Below are 12,624 nucleotides of genomic sequence, written 5' to 3'. Positions count from 1 at the left end.
TGGTCTGTATTTCATTTAAGGCCACCATTTCCTTATGGACTTTCTGTCTGGATGATCTATCCATTGATGTAAGTGGGGTGTTGATGTCCCCTACTATTAGTGTGTTTCTGTCAATTTCTCCTTTTAGGTCTATTAGTAGTTGCTTTATATACTTTGGTGCTCCTGTGTTAGGTGCATATATATTCATAAGTGTTATGTCCTCTTGGTGGAATGTCCATTTTCTCATTATATACTGCCCCTCTTTGTCTGTCATTGCCTTTTTTTATCTTGAAGTCTGTTTTGTCTGATATAAGCATGGCAGCATCTGCTTTCTTTTGCTTGCCATTTTCTTGGAGTATCGTCTTCCATCCCTTCACTCTCAGCCTCTGTCTTTAGAGCTGAGATGTGTTTCCTGGAGGCAGCAGATTGTTGGGTCTCGGTGTGTCTGTGGTTTTTTTGTTTGTTTGTTTGTTTTGAGGAAGATTGGCCCTGAGCTAACATCTGTTGCCAATCTTTCTCCTTTTTCTCTCCCCAAAGACCTAGTAGATAGTGGTATGTCATAGTTGTACATCCTTCTAGTTGCTCTGTGTCGGACGCCGCCTCAGCATGGCTTGATGAGCGCCGCGTAGCTCCATGCCCAGGATCCAAACTGGCAAACCCTGGGCCGCCAAAGCTGAGTGCACGAACCTAACCACTATGCCATCAGGCTGGCCCCTGTTGGATCTTGTTGTTTAATCCATCCAGCCACTCTATGTCTTTTGATTGGAGAATTCCATCTGTCTACATTCAGAGTGGTTATTGATATATGAGGGCTTAATGTTGCCATTTTATCTCTTGTTTTCCAGTTGTTCTATATTTCCGTTGTTTCTTTTCCGTTGTATTTCTGACTGCCATTGCAGTTTGGTGGTTTTCTGTGATGGTTTTTTCTTATTTATGATTTGTGGCTCTGCTCTGATTTTTTGTTTACTGGTTGCCATGAGGTGTGTATAAAAGATCTCATAGATGATAGTCTATTTCCTCATAGCCTCTTATCTCCATTAGCCTAAGCAGGTTCCATCTCTTTCCTCTTCCCCTTCTAAGTTATTGTTGTCGCAAATTGTTCTTTTCTTTGTTGTGAGTTTGTGACTAAATTGAAGTGTTTGAAAGATTTTATTTATTCATTTTTTTCCCCCCAAAGCCCCAGTAGATAGTTGTACGTCATAGGTCCGCATCCTTCTAGTTGCTGTACGTGGGACTCGGCCCCGGGTTGGACGGAGAAGTGGTGCCTCGGGGTGCGCCCGGGATCCGAACCCGGGCCGCCAGCATCAGAGCGCGCGCACCCAACCGCTAAGCCACGGAGCCGGCCCTAAATTGAAGTGTTGATAGTTATTTTTGATCCTTTCCTTCTCCTTGTCTTTTTGTTATAATTAAGTATTTACTAACCTGGTCTGATATAGAGCTGCGGTTTTCTGATTCTGTATCTTTATCTCCTTGCTCAAGGTTTTGTAAACTTTTGCTTTTTAGTTTCAGGTGGGAGGGCTCCTTTCAGCATTTCTTCTAAGGCAGGCCTCGTGGCGATGAACTCCCTCAGCTTTTGTTTATCTGGGAAAGCTTTTATTTCTCCATCGTATCTGAAGGATAGTTTCACTGGATAGAGTATGCTTGGCTGAAAGCTTTTGTCTTTCATTATTTTGAATGTATCATTCCATTCTCTTCTAGCCTATAAGGTTTCTGCTGAGAGATCTGCTGAAAGCCTGATAGGGGTTCCTTTGTAGGTTATTTTCTTTTGCCTTGCTGCCATTAATATTTTTTTCTTCGTCATTGACTTTTGCCAGTTTTAATAGTATATGCCTTGGAGAAGGTCTTTTTGCATTGATGTAATTAGGAGTTCTATTGGCTTCATGTACTTATAACTCTAGTTCCTTTCCCAGATTTGGGAAGTTCTCAGCTATTATTTCTTTGAACAAACTGTCTATTCCTTTCTCCCTCTGAAATACCTATAATCCCTATGTTGCTTTTCTTAATTGAGTTGGATATTTCCTGAAGAATTTCTTCATATTTTAAAATCTTTGAGCTTTCCTTGATGTCCTTGATCAAAGCTCGTTGAAATAAGAAATAAAACCTCTGAGTTTAGTTTCCACCAATCTCAGGTGGTTACTTGGCCGGTGGGCAGAGATGGTGGGTTAGAAGAGGAGTGGGACAAACAGAGCCTCTCCCCTTTGACTTAACTTACATGGCTGGAGTCTGGCATGTGGTGTTTACATCTAGTTGCTTCTCTCTCCAGAAATACTTGATTCTGACTAGATAGTGGCTAAATTTAAATTTTTTTCAGTTTTTTTAAACTTTGAACAAAACTATTTTTCTTTTTTTTTCCTGTTGTAGTTATTACCCAGAATCATATAAAATACAAATATTATAGAAGTTCGTTATGTAGAAAGTAAAAGTTCCTTGAAATTTCTCTCCTCAAAGAGGATTACTTTCAGCAGTTTGGTGTTGATTCCCATAGTTTTTTATATAGACGTTAACTTTTTGTTTATTTTAACAAAAAAGGACTCATGAGACATAAGGGTAATTTTTCTTAGCAACATACTTGACCACGTCTGGATCTTAGTGCTTGCTCATAGATCCTCACGTTCTGTTTAATGGAATGTCATCTTCCAGTGTGTGCTGGCACCATAGTCTATGCCCTGTCATTGGGCGTTGGGTGGTTTCTGAATTTTTGGTATTACAAACATTTGCAGTGAACATTCTTTAACATGATTCTCTGTGCTCTTGTTAAGAGCGTTTCTGGGCCGGCCCTGTGGCTTAGCGGTTAAGTGCGCACGCTCCGCTGCTGGTGGCCCAGGTTCGGATCCCGGGCGCGCACCGACGCACCACTTCTCCAGCCATGCTGAGGCCGCGTCCCACATACAGCAACTAGAAGGCTGTACAACTATGACATACTATGACTGGGGCTTTGGGGGAAAAAAATTAAAAAAACAAAAAAAAAATAGAGTGTTTCTGTAGGATAAATTCCTAGAAGTGGAAATCCTGGGTCAAAGGGAATGAATATTTGACGTTGTAATAGGTACTGCTAAATTGGTTTTGAGAAAATGTCATACTACTTTATTATCCTACCAAAATGAATATGTGTCCATTTTTCTTTTATTCTTATTAATTAATTTATTTTTTGGTGAGGAAGATTGTCCCTGAGCTAACATCTGTGCCAGTCTTCCTCTATTTTGTATGTGGGTTGCCATAACAGCATGGCTTGATGCGTGGAGTTTAGGTCCGTGCCCAGGATCTGAACTCGTGAATCCCGGGCCACTGAGGTGGAGTGCGTGAGGTTAGCCACTACGCCATTGGGCCCAGCCCCCAGTGTCCATTTTTCTATACCCTTGCTAACAGTGTAGATAATTTTTGTCTGATGAATGAAAAATGGTATTAAAAAAAAACCTTGCTTTTTCCTGATAACTACTTAGGTTAATAGTATTTTCATGTATTTTAGTCATTTATATTTTCTTTTTAAAATGTGTCCTGTTATATCCTTTATCTGTTTGTCTTTTCTTTTCTCTTTTAAATCTTAATGATTTAAACCGTTTATGTGTTTCAGACATCAGTCTGAGTTGTCTGGGTTTCATGTCTGATCATGGTTTCTGTCTTGGTAAGAAAGGTTTACTTTGAAGATTTTTAAAATGATTTTGTGTTTTCTTCAGATACTCCTATGGGTCACATTTGAATACTTAATTGATTTGATATATATATTTTGGGGGATTAGTATGAGGTATAGGAATTTTTATTTTTTTCATGTGGATTACCACTTGTCCCAGGATGATCTGTTCTTTCCCCCTGATTGAAGATACCTGCTTTATCACGTACTAAATTCCCATATATGTCCTTTTGTTTCTCTGATTTATTTAAATTTAGTCTTGTACCTATACTGTGGTCTTTTTATTACTGTAGCTTTTGATCGTACATTTTGATTTTTTTTTGGAGTAGGTACCTAAAGTCCCTACTGATTATTCTTATTTTTCAAAAATTTCATGGCTCTTCTTGCCATTTACTCAGTCAGATGAATTTTAGTTTTTTTTTTTTATTTTTAGATTTTATTTATTTATTTATTTTCCCCCCAAAGCCCCAGTAGATAGTTGTATGTCATAGCTGCACATCCTTCTAGTTGCTGCATGTGGGACGCAGCCTCAGCATGGCTGGAGAAGCGGTGTGTTGGTGTGCGCCCAGGATCCGAACGTGGGCAGCCAGCAGCAGAGCGCGCACACTCAACCACTAAGCCACGGGGCCGGCCCAAGTCAGATGAATTTTAGAATCAAGTTGCCATGTTCTAAAAATAACCTTACTGGAATTTTGATTAGATTAGTTTTGATTGGAATTAATTGAATTTATAAGCTGATTTGGGGGAAATTTGCTATTTTAATAATGCCAGCCACATCTTTCTATCCAGGAATATGAAATATGTCTCAGTTTTTTTTCAAGATTGGTAATTGCCTTTGTCTGCGTTTTGCATAATTCTTGTTAAGTTCACATCAAGGTATTTTATAATTTTTGTTGCTATTGTGAGTGGGATTTTTTCCCTAGCTGTTGTGAATACATGGGAAGGCTATAACATTTGTATAACATCTTGTATCTGAGCACCTTTTGAACTCATTCTCATTTTGGACATCAAAATTAAGGAAGTTGATGTTATTTTTTAAATTATACATCATTTTTTCTTTTGGCATATAATTCTATGGATTTTAACACATTTTATAGACTTATGTTACCGCCACCATAATCGAGATACAGAACAGTCCCATTACTTCAGAAAACTCCCTTGTGATCTCTTGATGGTTGCCCCCTCCTCCAACATAACCTCCTGCAACCACATGTCTGTTCTTCATCCAAGTAAATGGGATCATATAATATGTAACCTTTTGAAATTAACTTCTTCTCACTCAGCATAATGCCTTTGAGATTCATCCAAGTTATTGTATATGTTGGTAGCTTCTTCCATCAGCAGTGGACCACATATACCATGGGGGTCCCATAAGATTAGTACCATATAGCCTTAGTATACAGTAGGCTATACCATCTGGGTTTGTGTAGGTACATGCTACGGTGTTCGCACAACAACGAAATCACCTAATGATGCATTGCTCAGAATGTGTCCATGTCATTAAGCAGTGCATGACTGTATACCATGGTATGGCTGGAGTGCAGTTTTTTTTTATAAATTTTTTTATTTATTTATTTTTCCCCCAAAGCCCCAGTAGATAGCTGTATGTCATAGCTGCACATCCTTCTAGTTGCTGTATGTGGGACGCGGCCTCAGCATGACCGGAGAAGCGGTGCATCGGTGCGTGCCCGGGATCCGAACCCCGGCCGCCAGCAGCGGAGCGCGCGCACTTAACCGCCAAGCCACGGGGCTGGCCCCTGGAGCGCAGTTTTGTTCATTCCCCCGCTGAAGGACATTTGAGTTGTTTCCATTGTTTGGCAGTTATGAATAGAACTGCATAAGCATTCTTGTACAGGTTCTCATGTGAACATAAATTTTAATTTCTCTAGGATAATTAACCAGGAGTCAGATTGCTGGGTCATATGGTAAAAAACTAAGTGAATTTTTACTAGAAAGTTGGTTTTCTTGTAAGTTTATTACAGTATAGTATTCCTAATAGATAGAAGGAAACTTAAAATCTCTAGTCTATTTATTATTGTATTTTTATCACTTGGTACTGTTCTCAGCCCACTCAAAGCTAAAATCTTTATTTCTGTCAGCATTCTCTTGCCCTTTGATGGACATGTGATGTGTCTTGCCTATTGAGGTAACTAAGACCACTAAAGAAAACCCAGAGTGTTGCAGGAAGTGGTATTGGTGATGTGGAGACTTAGTTCATTCTGAGTCAGTATAAGATAAAGAGTTATGTATTATGTTAAGAGACCATTTTAACTGCTATCCTTGGGGTAAGAATAGAGATGAGGTAGAATTATATAGTGGAAAGAATTCCCCGAAAGAAGGGAGGTAATCTGTATCATTCACTTATATCACAAGGATATTGGGAACATAAAGGATACACAAGAAAATTTATGCATTCATTGGAAGAATGGGATTTTTACTGAACAGATAAATTAGATTAATGAATTATAACCAAGGTATATACTATGTACAGCTGGAGAACAGTTTCTAATCAAGTCTTTAAATAGAATGAATTGTGGTATAAGTCCAGTTTAGACGAGACCCTTCTCTCTAGGATGATTCTTAATTTTTAGACCATGAACTAATCAGAAGTAGACACCAAAATCATATCTTTAAAAACACAAGCACCAGTCATAAAATTCATCTGATTTAGCTCTTTAGTGAAAATACTGCCCATTCCTTATTGTCATGGAAGCATCTCTCCCATATTTACTATGGATTTGGGGATGTTAGATGCATTTACTGTCTTGTTTTTATCCAGTTTTTCACAGCTGAAGGTTATTTTGGTTTCTGAAATATTGTCTGTTTCTATACTACAGTTTTCTTTTAGCCTCAGGTTTTCTTTCAAGCTCATTGTTTTTTTTCTCAACTTATTTTCATAGCTTCCCAGGGATCTCTCCCCTCACATGAACTACAAAAGAACTCACTTGTATTTGTCATTTGGTACTTAATTGAGGCTATTTTTTCTTTTTTTGGTGAGGAAGATCAGCCCTGGGCTAACGTCTGTGCCCATCTTCCTCTAGTTTATGTGGGACACTGCCACAGCATGGTTTGACAAGCGATGTGTCAGTCCATGCCCAGGATCCGAGCCTGTGAACCCTTGGGCCGCCAAAGTGGAGCTCATGAACTTAACCACTATGCCACAGGGCCAGCCCCGAGGCTATTTTTTATTATCGTATTATCTCCCAAAATGTGAGAAAGTGAATTGCTGCTGTTTAAGCCACCCAGTCTATGGTATTTTTTGTTATGGCAGCCTGAGCTGACTAATAGACCATTCTTCCAGCTACTGTGTCCTCTTAAAGGATTTGGGATCTTTTTTTGCCTGCTCTTTATTGGTTGTGGATGCTTTAATAACTGCCAGGAGCAGAGTATTATGATCTTTTGACCAGTAGTGAGTTGACAGGAAATGGGGGATAAGGATTTTTCTCCTGTGGGTATTTGCTATAGGTTTGTTGGGCCCTTTCAGTCAAGGAATGTTGGGGGAAGCCCTTCTGATGTATGTGTTCTCTTTATCCCTATTTTTTAATTTTCCACTTTGCTTCTGGCATCAGGGTGACTAAATGGAATTTCCCAGAACTTTACACAAGTGGCAGGGACACTCCTCTCCTTGCCTAGTGAACTCCCTAGGCTTTTGCTGTGTGCACCCCGCCGGCCACACACACACACACACACACACACACACACACCAGCCAACAAAACTCCACAGCCTTGTGAATGAGTGGGTGGTCCTCTCTGCAGTCGCCATCTTTCTGAGGCGCCTAGCAATGCCCCACAGTTAGCTCTTTTGGTGACCTCGAGATCTAAGCTCTCCTCCAGGCCCCGGCTATGGGTCAAGGTTGTTCTGGTAGATGAGTCATTCCAGAAGGGAGCTGGAAGGAAGAGTGGGTTAGGAGCTTCCCCCTCAGGCTTCATTGACACACATACACATCATGTTAAATGATAATGTTTTACTCTGAGGACACTTGGTTTTGATAAAATGACTCTCATCTACAGATGGATTTAGCTGAATGCAACGTATTTTGAGCTCCTGTTTTTGCTTTAGACACTATTTGAATAGCAGTACTTGAAAATGTGTAAGAACAGAATCAGAATAGAATCTTTAGAAGGCAGATATTAAGCAGAACCAGAAAAAACTAGTGATCAAGAGTCCAGTCATGAGAATAGAAGCCAGGTCTCAGAAGATCAGAGGGAAGAGGAGCTGGAAAGGGAGCATATTTGATGAATTGGGCCATGAGAAGGAGAAAGAAAATAGAGTGGTGCCTAGAAAAGAATAGTATGTCTAAGAGGTTTCTTTGGAAGTTGGGAGATCCACGTGTACCACATAAAATTATAAAAGTAAAGTTCGAAGAAAATTAATTCATTCAACTTTGAAATGATGTAATTTTTTAAAACCATGTTGTTTGTTAAAACACAGAAACTGTACTACTTCACTCTTCTAGCTCCATTTCTAATGTATGTGTGTGTGGTTACTGATGTGAGTGTTCAAGACCTCAGATCAACTCAGCAAGTGTTTATTGAATGCTTCTAGTGTTCCTGGTAGTGTGCTAGGGCTGTAACAATGAGTAAGATGTCTTTCTCCCCAGTTGAGATATGCACAAGGTGGTCATTGTTTGCATATTTCGGTAGCCAATATGTTCTTTTGCTTTATTTACTATAGTTTCTGTCAAGACTTATATTTTCCAAATACAGAATTAGAATTCTTTTTTTTTAAATGTTGCCAGCTTTCTCTTTTATTTATTTATTTATTTATTTTTTTTTAGGAAGATCAGCCCTGAGCTAACATCCATGCTAATCCTCCTCTTTTTGCTGAGGAAGACCAGCTCTGAGCTAACATCTATTGCCAATCCTCCTCCTTTTTTTTTTTCCCCCCCCGAAAGCCCCAGCAGATAGTTGTATGTCATAGTTGCACATCCTTCTAGTTGCTGTATGTGAGACACGGCCTCAGCATGGCCGGAGAAGCGGTGCGTCGGTGCGCGCCCGGGATCCAAACCCGGGCCGCCAGTAGTGTAGCGTGCACGCACTTAACCGCTAAGCCACGGGGCCGACCCAGAATTAGAATTCTGACTTTGCTTTTTTCAAGCATACACACTCATTAACTCTCTGCTCCTCCTCCAATTCTGATTTTGTTCCTCCCCAAGGTGGGAGCAAGAGGTGGTGGGTTCCTTTCCCTCCAGAGAGACTCACTGGAGGCCTTGCTGCAGCATTTCCCTTTCTGTAGCTCCTCTGCAGGTTAATAGGTTCGTAGGAAGTAATCAGATAACTTGGGCAGATGGAGGCTTGTGACCAAGTTAAGCAAGTTTTTTTTAAAAAAAAGTGTTAATATGAATAGTGCAGCAATTCTTGAAGTAGGCATGGGGACCCCTCGAGGTTTTCTGAGGCCATTTGAGACGGTCTGCAAAGTTAAAACTATTTTTGTAATGCTATTAAGACATTATTTGCTTTTTCTATTCTCACGAGCGTAAAGTACAATTTCCAGAGGCTGCATGACATGTGATAACACAACAGATTGAATACAGAAAGACAGATGAGAATTCTGTAAAAATTTATTTATATTAATGTGTAATGGGCTTTTTTCCAAACTTTTTATTGTGATAAAATACACATAACATAAAATGTATCATCTTAACGGTTTTTAAGTGTATATTTCAGTGGTATTAAATACATTCATAATGTTGTACAACCATCACCACTGTCTATCTCCACAACTTTTTTCGTCTTGTGAAACTGAAACTCTGTACCCATTAAACACTAACTCCCCATTCTCCCCTCCCCCCAGCCCCTGGCAACCACCATTCAACTTTTCTGTTTCTATGATTTTGAAAACTCTGGGTACGTCATGTGAGTGGAATCATACAATATTTGTCCTTTTGTGACTGGCTTATTTCACATAGCATAGTGTCCTAGATTCACCCATGTTGTAGCATGTGCCAGAATTTCCTTTTTAAGTCTGACTAATATTCCCTTATATGGGTATACTACATTAGGCTTATCCATGCATCCCTTGATGGACACTTGGGTTGCTTCCATGTGTTAGCTATTATGAGTAATGCTGCTGTGAACATGGGTGTACAAATATCTATTTAAGTCCCTGCTTTCCATTCTTCTGGGTGGAATTGCTGAAATCATGTGGTAATTCTATTTCTAATTTTTTGAGAAAAAATTACCATTTTACATTCCTACCAACAATGCACAAGGGTTCCAGTTTCTCCATATCCTCACCAAGGCTTGTTATTTTCATTTTTTTTTTATAGTACCCGTCCTGATGGGTATGAAGTGGTATCTCGTAGTTTTGATTTGCATTTCCCTAAAGATAAGTGATGTTGAGCATCTTTTTCATGTGCTTACTAATCATTTGTATATCTTCTTTGGAGAAATGTCTCTTCAAGTCTTTTGGCCAGTTTTGAGTTGGGTTGTTTTTTTGTTGTTGAGTTTTAGGAGTTCTCTCTATATTCTGGATATTAATCCCTTAGCAGATCTATGATTTGTAAATATTTTCTCTGATTCTGTGGGTTTCATTTTTATTCTGTTGGTATGATCTTTCGATGCACAAAATTTAAAAATTTTCAAAGTCCAATTTGTTTATCTTTTTCTTTTGTTGCCTGTGCCTTTTGTATCATATGTAAGTAATCATTGTCAAATCCAGTGTCATAAAGTTTTTGCCCTATATTTTCTTCTAAGAGTTTGATAGTTTTAGATCTTACATTTAGATCTCTGATCCACTTTGAGCTAATTTTTGTATATGATGTTAGGTAAGAGTCCAACTTCATTTTTTTGCATATGGATATCCAGTTTTCCCAGCACCATTTTGTTGAATATTATGTTGAAATGAATTATTCAGCACTTATTTTTACACTTTCTCAGTTTTCACTTGTAGTGTGGTAAATATTGATAGATATAACCCACATTTTGGGTCATCAGTAATCTTCAAGAGTATAAAGGGGCCCAAAAAGTTTGAGAACCGTTGACACAGAGAATCTCTGAGGTGCTTTCCCCAGACTTGGACTATAGTCCCTTTCTTCAGTGGTGCTTCTTATTGGATCTGTGTTCTGAAGGATGCAGAGGAGGAAACACAGCCTCACCAATATGGGGCAAGATCATTTGTTGTTCTGGACCTCAGGTACAAAGCTGAGTTAATTACATTGCCCAGTTCATGGCAAAGCCGCTCTCTTCAGTTATGTTCCCTTCCATCCCCTATTGTCATTCCCATCCCCTCATTCTGGATATCCATAGTTCTTAGAAATCACTTGTATGCGAAAAATGGTGAACCGACTAGATGAGGATGCCGGTGCAGGTCCACTTAGTAAATATTAATAAACTGATTTTTTTTTCTTTGTTTAAAATAAGAAGTGCATATAACTAGAAACTATAGTTCCTTCTTTCTGTATCTTAGTGGCTTGTTTTAGACTGCCCAGGGTGTACTCACCCATTTTTGAGCAAAGGCTCTCAGGTGACCCATTCATTGCCTCTGTACATTTCACTTGGTTAGCCTACAGATTGGTCTGGAACTCGTCCCTTTTCCTTCTTCAACCCCCTAAAGGGCTTTTTATTTTATTTATTTATTTATTTATAATTTTATTTATTTATTTTTTTCCCCCAAAGCCCCAGTAGCAGTTGTATGTCATAGTTGCACATCCTTCTAGTTGCTGTATGTGGGACGTGGCCTCAGCATGGCCGGAGAAGCGGTGCGTCGGTGTGCGCCCAGGATCCGAACCCTGGGCCTCCAGCAGCGGAGCGCGCGCACTTAAGCGCTAAGCCACGAGGCCGGCCCTAAAGGGCTTTTTAATTTATTTTTTTAATAAAATGTTTTTAAAGTTTTCATATTTAACAACAACCTATTTGTTTGTGTATTTACTCAATTATCAAGCTCCCACTGTGTGCAAGACACTCTGGGAACCTTTCTTGGCTATATAACCCTAGAAAAGCTGTAGTTTCTGCCCTTGAGTCTCAGATTCAGATAAAATTAAAGTGTCAGTAAATAGTGAATAGATTTGCTACATTGCCATATGTTTTTAGAAGTGTTTTGTGTAGTCTCTCTCTCTTTTTTTGGGGGGGCGGCTGTTGTGGGGGATTTTTTTCCCAGTGTCTATAGTTAACTTAAATATAAAATGTTACAATAACACCCTTATTTGCATGAAGCCCCTCTTTTCTATTATAAAATATTTATAAAATATAAAATATCATTGTAACTAGTTGAGTTTTAGGTTTTGAGGTTTGTTTACTTGCTTGCTTTTTAACAGTGCCACTGTCTGGACATTTAGAAAACTATTACCACTTAGTCTGTAATTACCAAATTCTTAAAATCCATGCATATTTGTTAATTTTTTTTTCTAGGTTGCAATAAAAATAATTGACAAAACTCAGTTGAATCCAACAAGTCTACAAAAGGTAAGATTGGTCCAGTATCCAGTATTTTTTAAATTATTTTCTGTGCTAATTGCCATCTAATTTGTCTCTTAAATACCTCTACTATAATTTTTATTTATTATGTTTAGTACAGTAAAACTTTAGTCCTCATATGAATGCAACTTAAATGTAGTATTGTTTAAAAGTAGTATTGTTGGATTTTTTCCTTCAGTTTAAGATAATGGTTTTTAAATGTTCTTAATAGCACAGACTGAGGCTGTACGTTAAAATTGAATATTCTAAATATTGACTAGAATAGAGTGTCCCCCCCCACCAAAGCTCCAGTAGATAGTTGTATGTCATAGTTGCACAGCCTGCTAGTTGCTGTATGTGGCACGCAGCCTCAGCGTGCCAGGAGAAGCAGTGCGTCGGTGCGCACCCGGGATCCAAACCTGGGCCGCCAATAGCAGAGCGCGCGCACTTAACCGCTAAGCCACTGGACCGGCCCTAGAATAGAGTTTTTAAAAATAAGACAGAACACCGTGTTTTCATGTGATTAGCAGAGTTATATACCTTTCTTATAGCTAATACTGAGATCTTTAAAGTCAGTACTTTGGCTAAACTGTCCCACTTCGTCTAATTAAGGAGTGATGATT

At 39.0% G+C, this 12,624-nt stretch overlaps 1 protein-coding gene across 14 annotated transcripts in view; it reads left to right on the top strand.

The window, feature by feature from the left end:
• Positions 1–12,624, top strand: part of MARK3 (microtubule affinity regulating kinase 3) — a 104,440-nt gene that overhangs the window by 23,494 nt on the left and 68,322 nt on the right. For all 14 annotated transcript variants that reach the window (XM_087447890.1, XM_087447887.1, XM_087447882.1 and 11 more), the window contains one exon: positions 11,957–12,010. In XM_087447890.1, the coding sequence (XP_087304016.1) occupies positions 11,957–12,010 (54 nt within the window). The remainder of the gene's footprint in view (positions 1–11,956; positions 12,011–12,624) is intronic.

Source organism: Ceratotherium simum, chromosome 24, assembly GCF_057802395.1.
Source record: "Ceratotherium simum simum isolate JZ-2026a chromosome 24, ASM5780239v1, whole genome shotgun sequence".
Classification (NCBI taxonomy): Eukaryota; Metazoa; Chordata; class Mammalia; order Perissodactyla; family Rhinocerotidae; genus Ceratotherium; species Ceratotherium simum.
The sequence above is the reverse complement of the archived record's forward strand: the minus strand, read 5'-3'. Positions and strand labels throughout refer to the sequence as shown.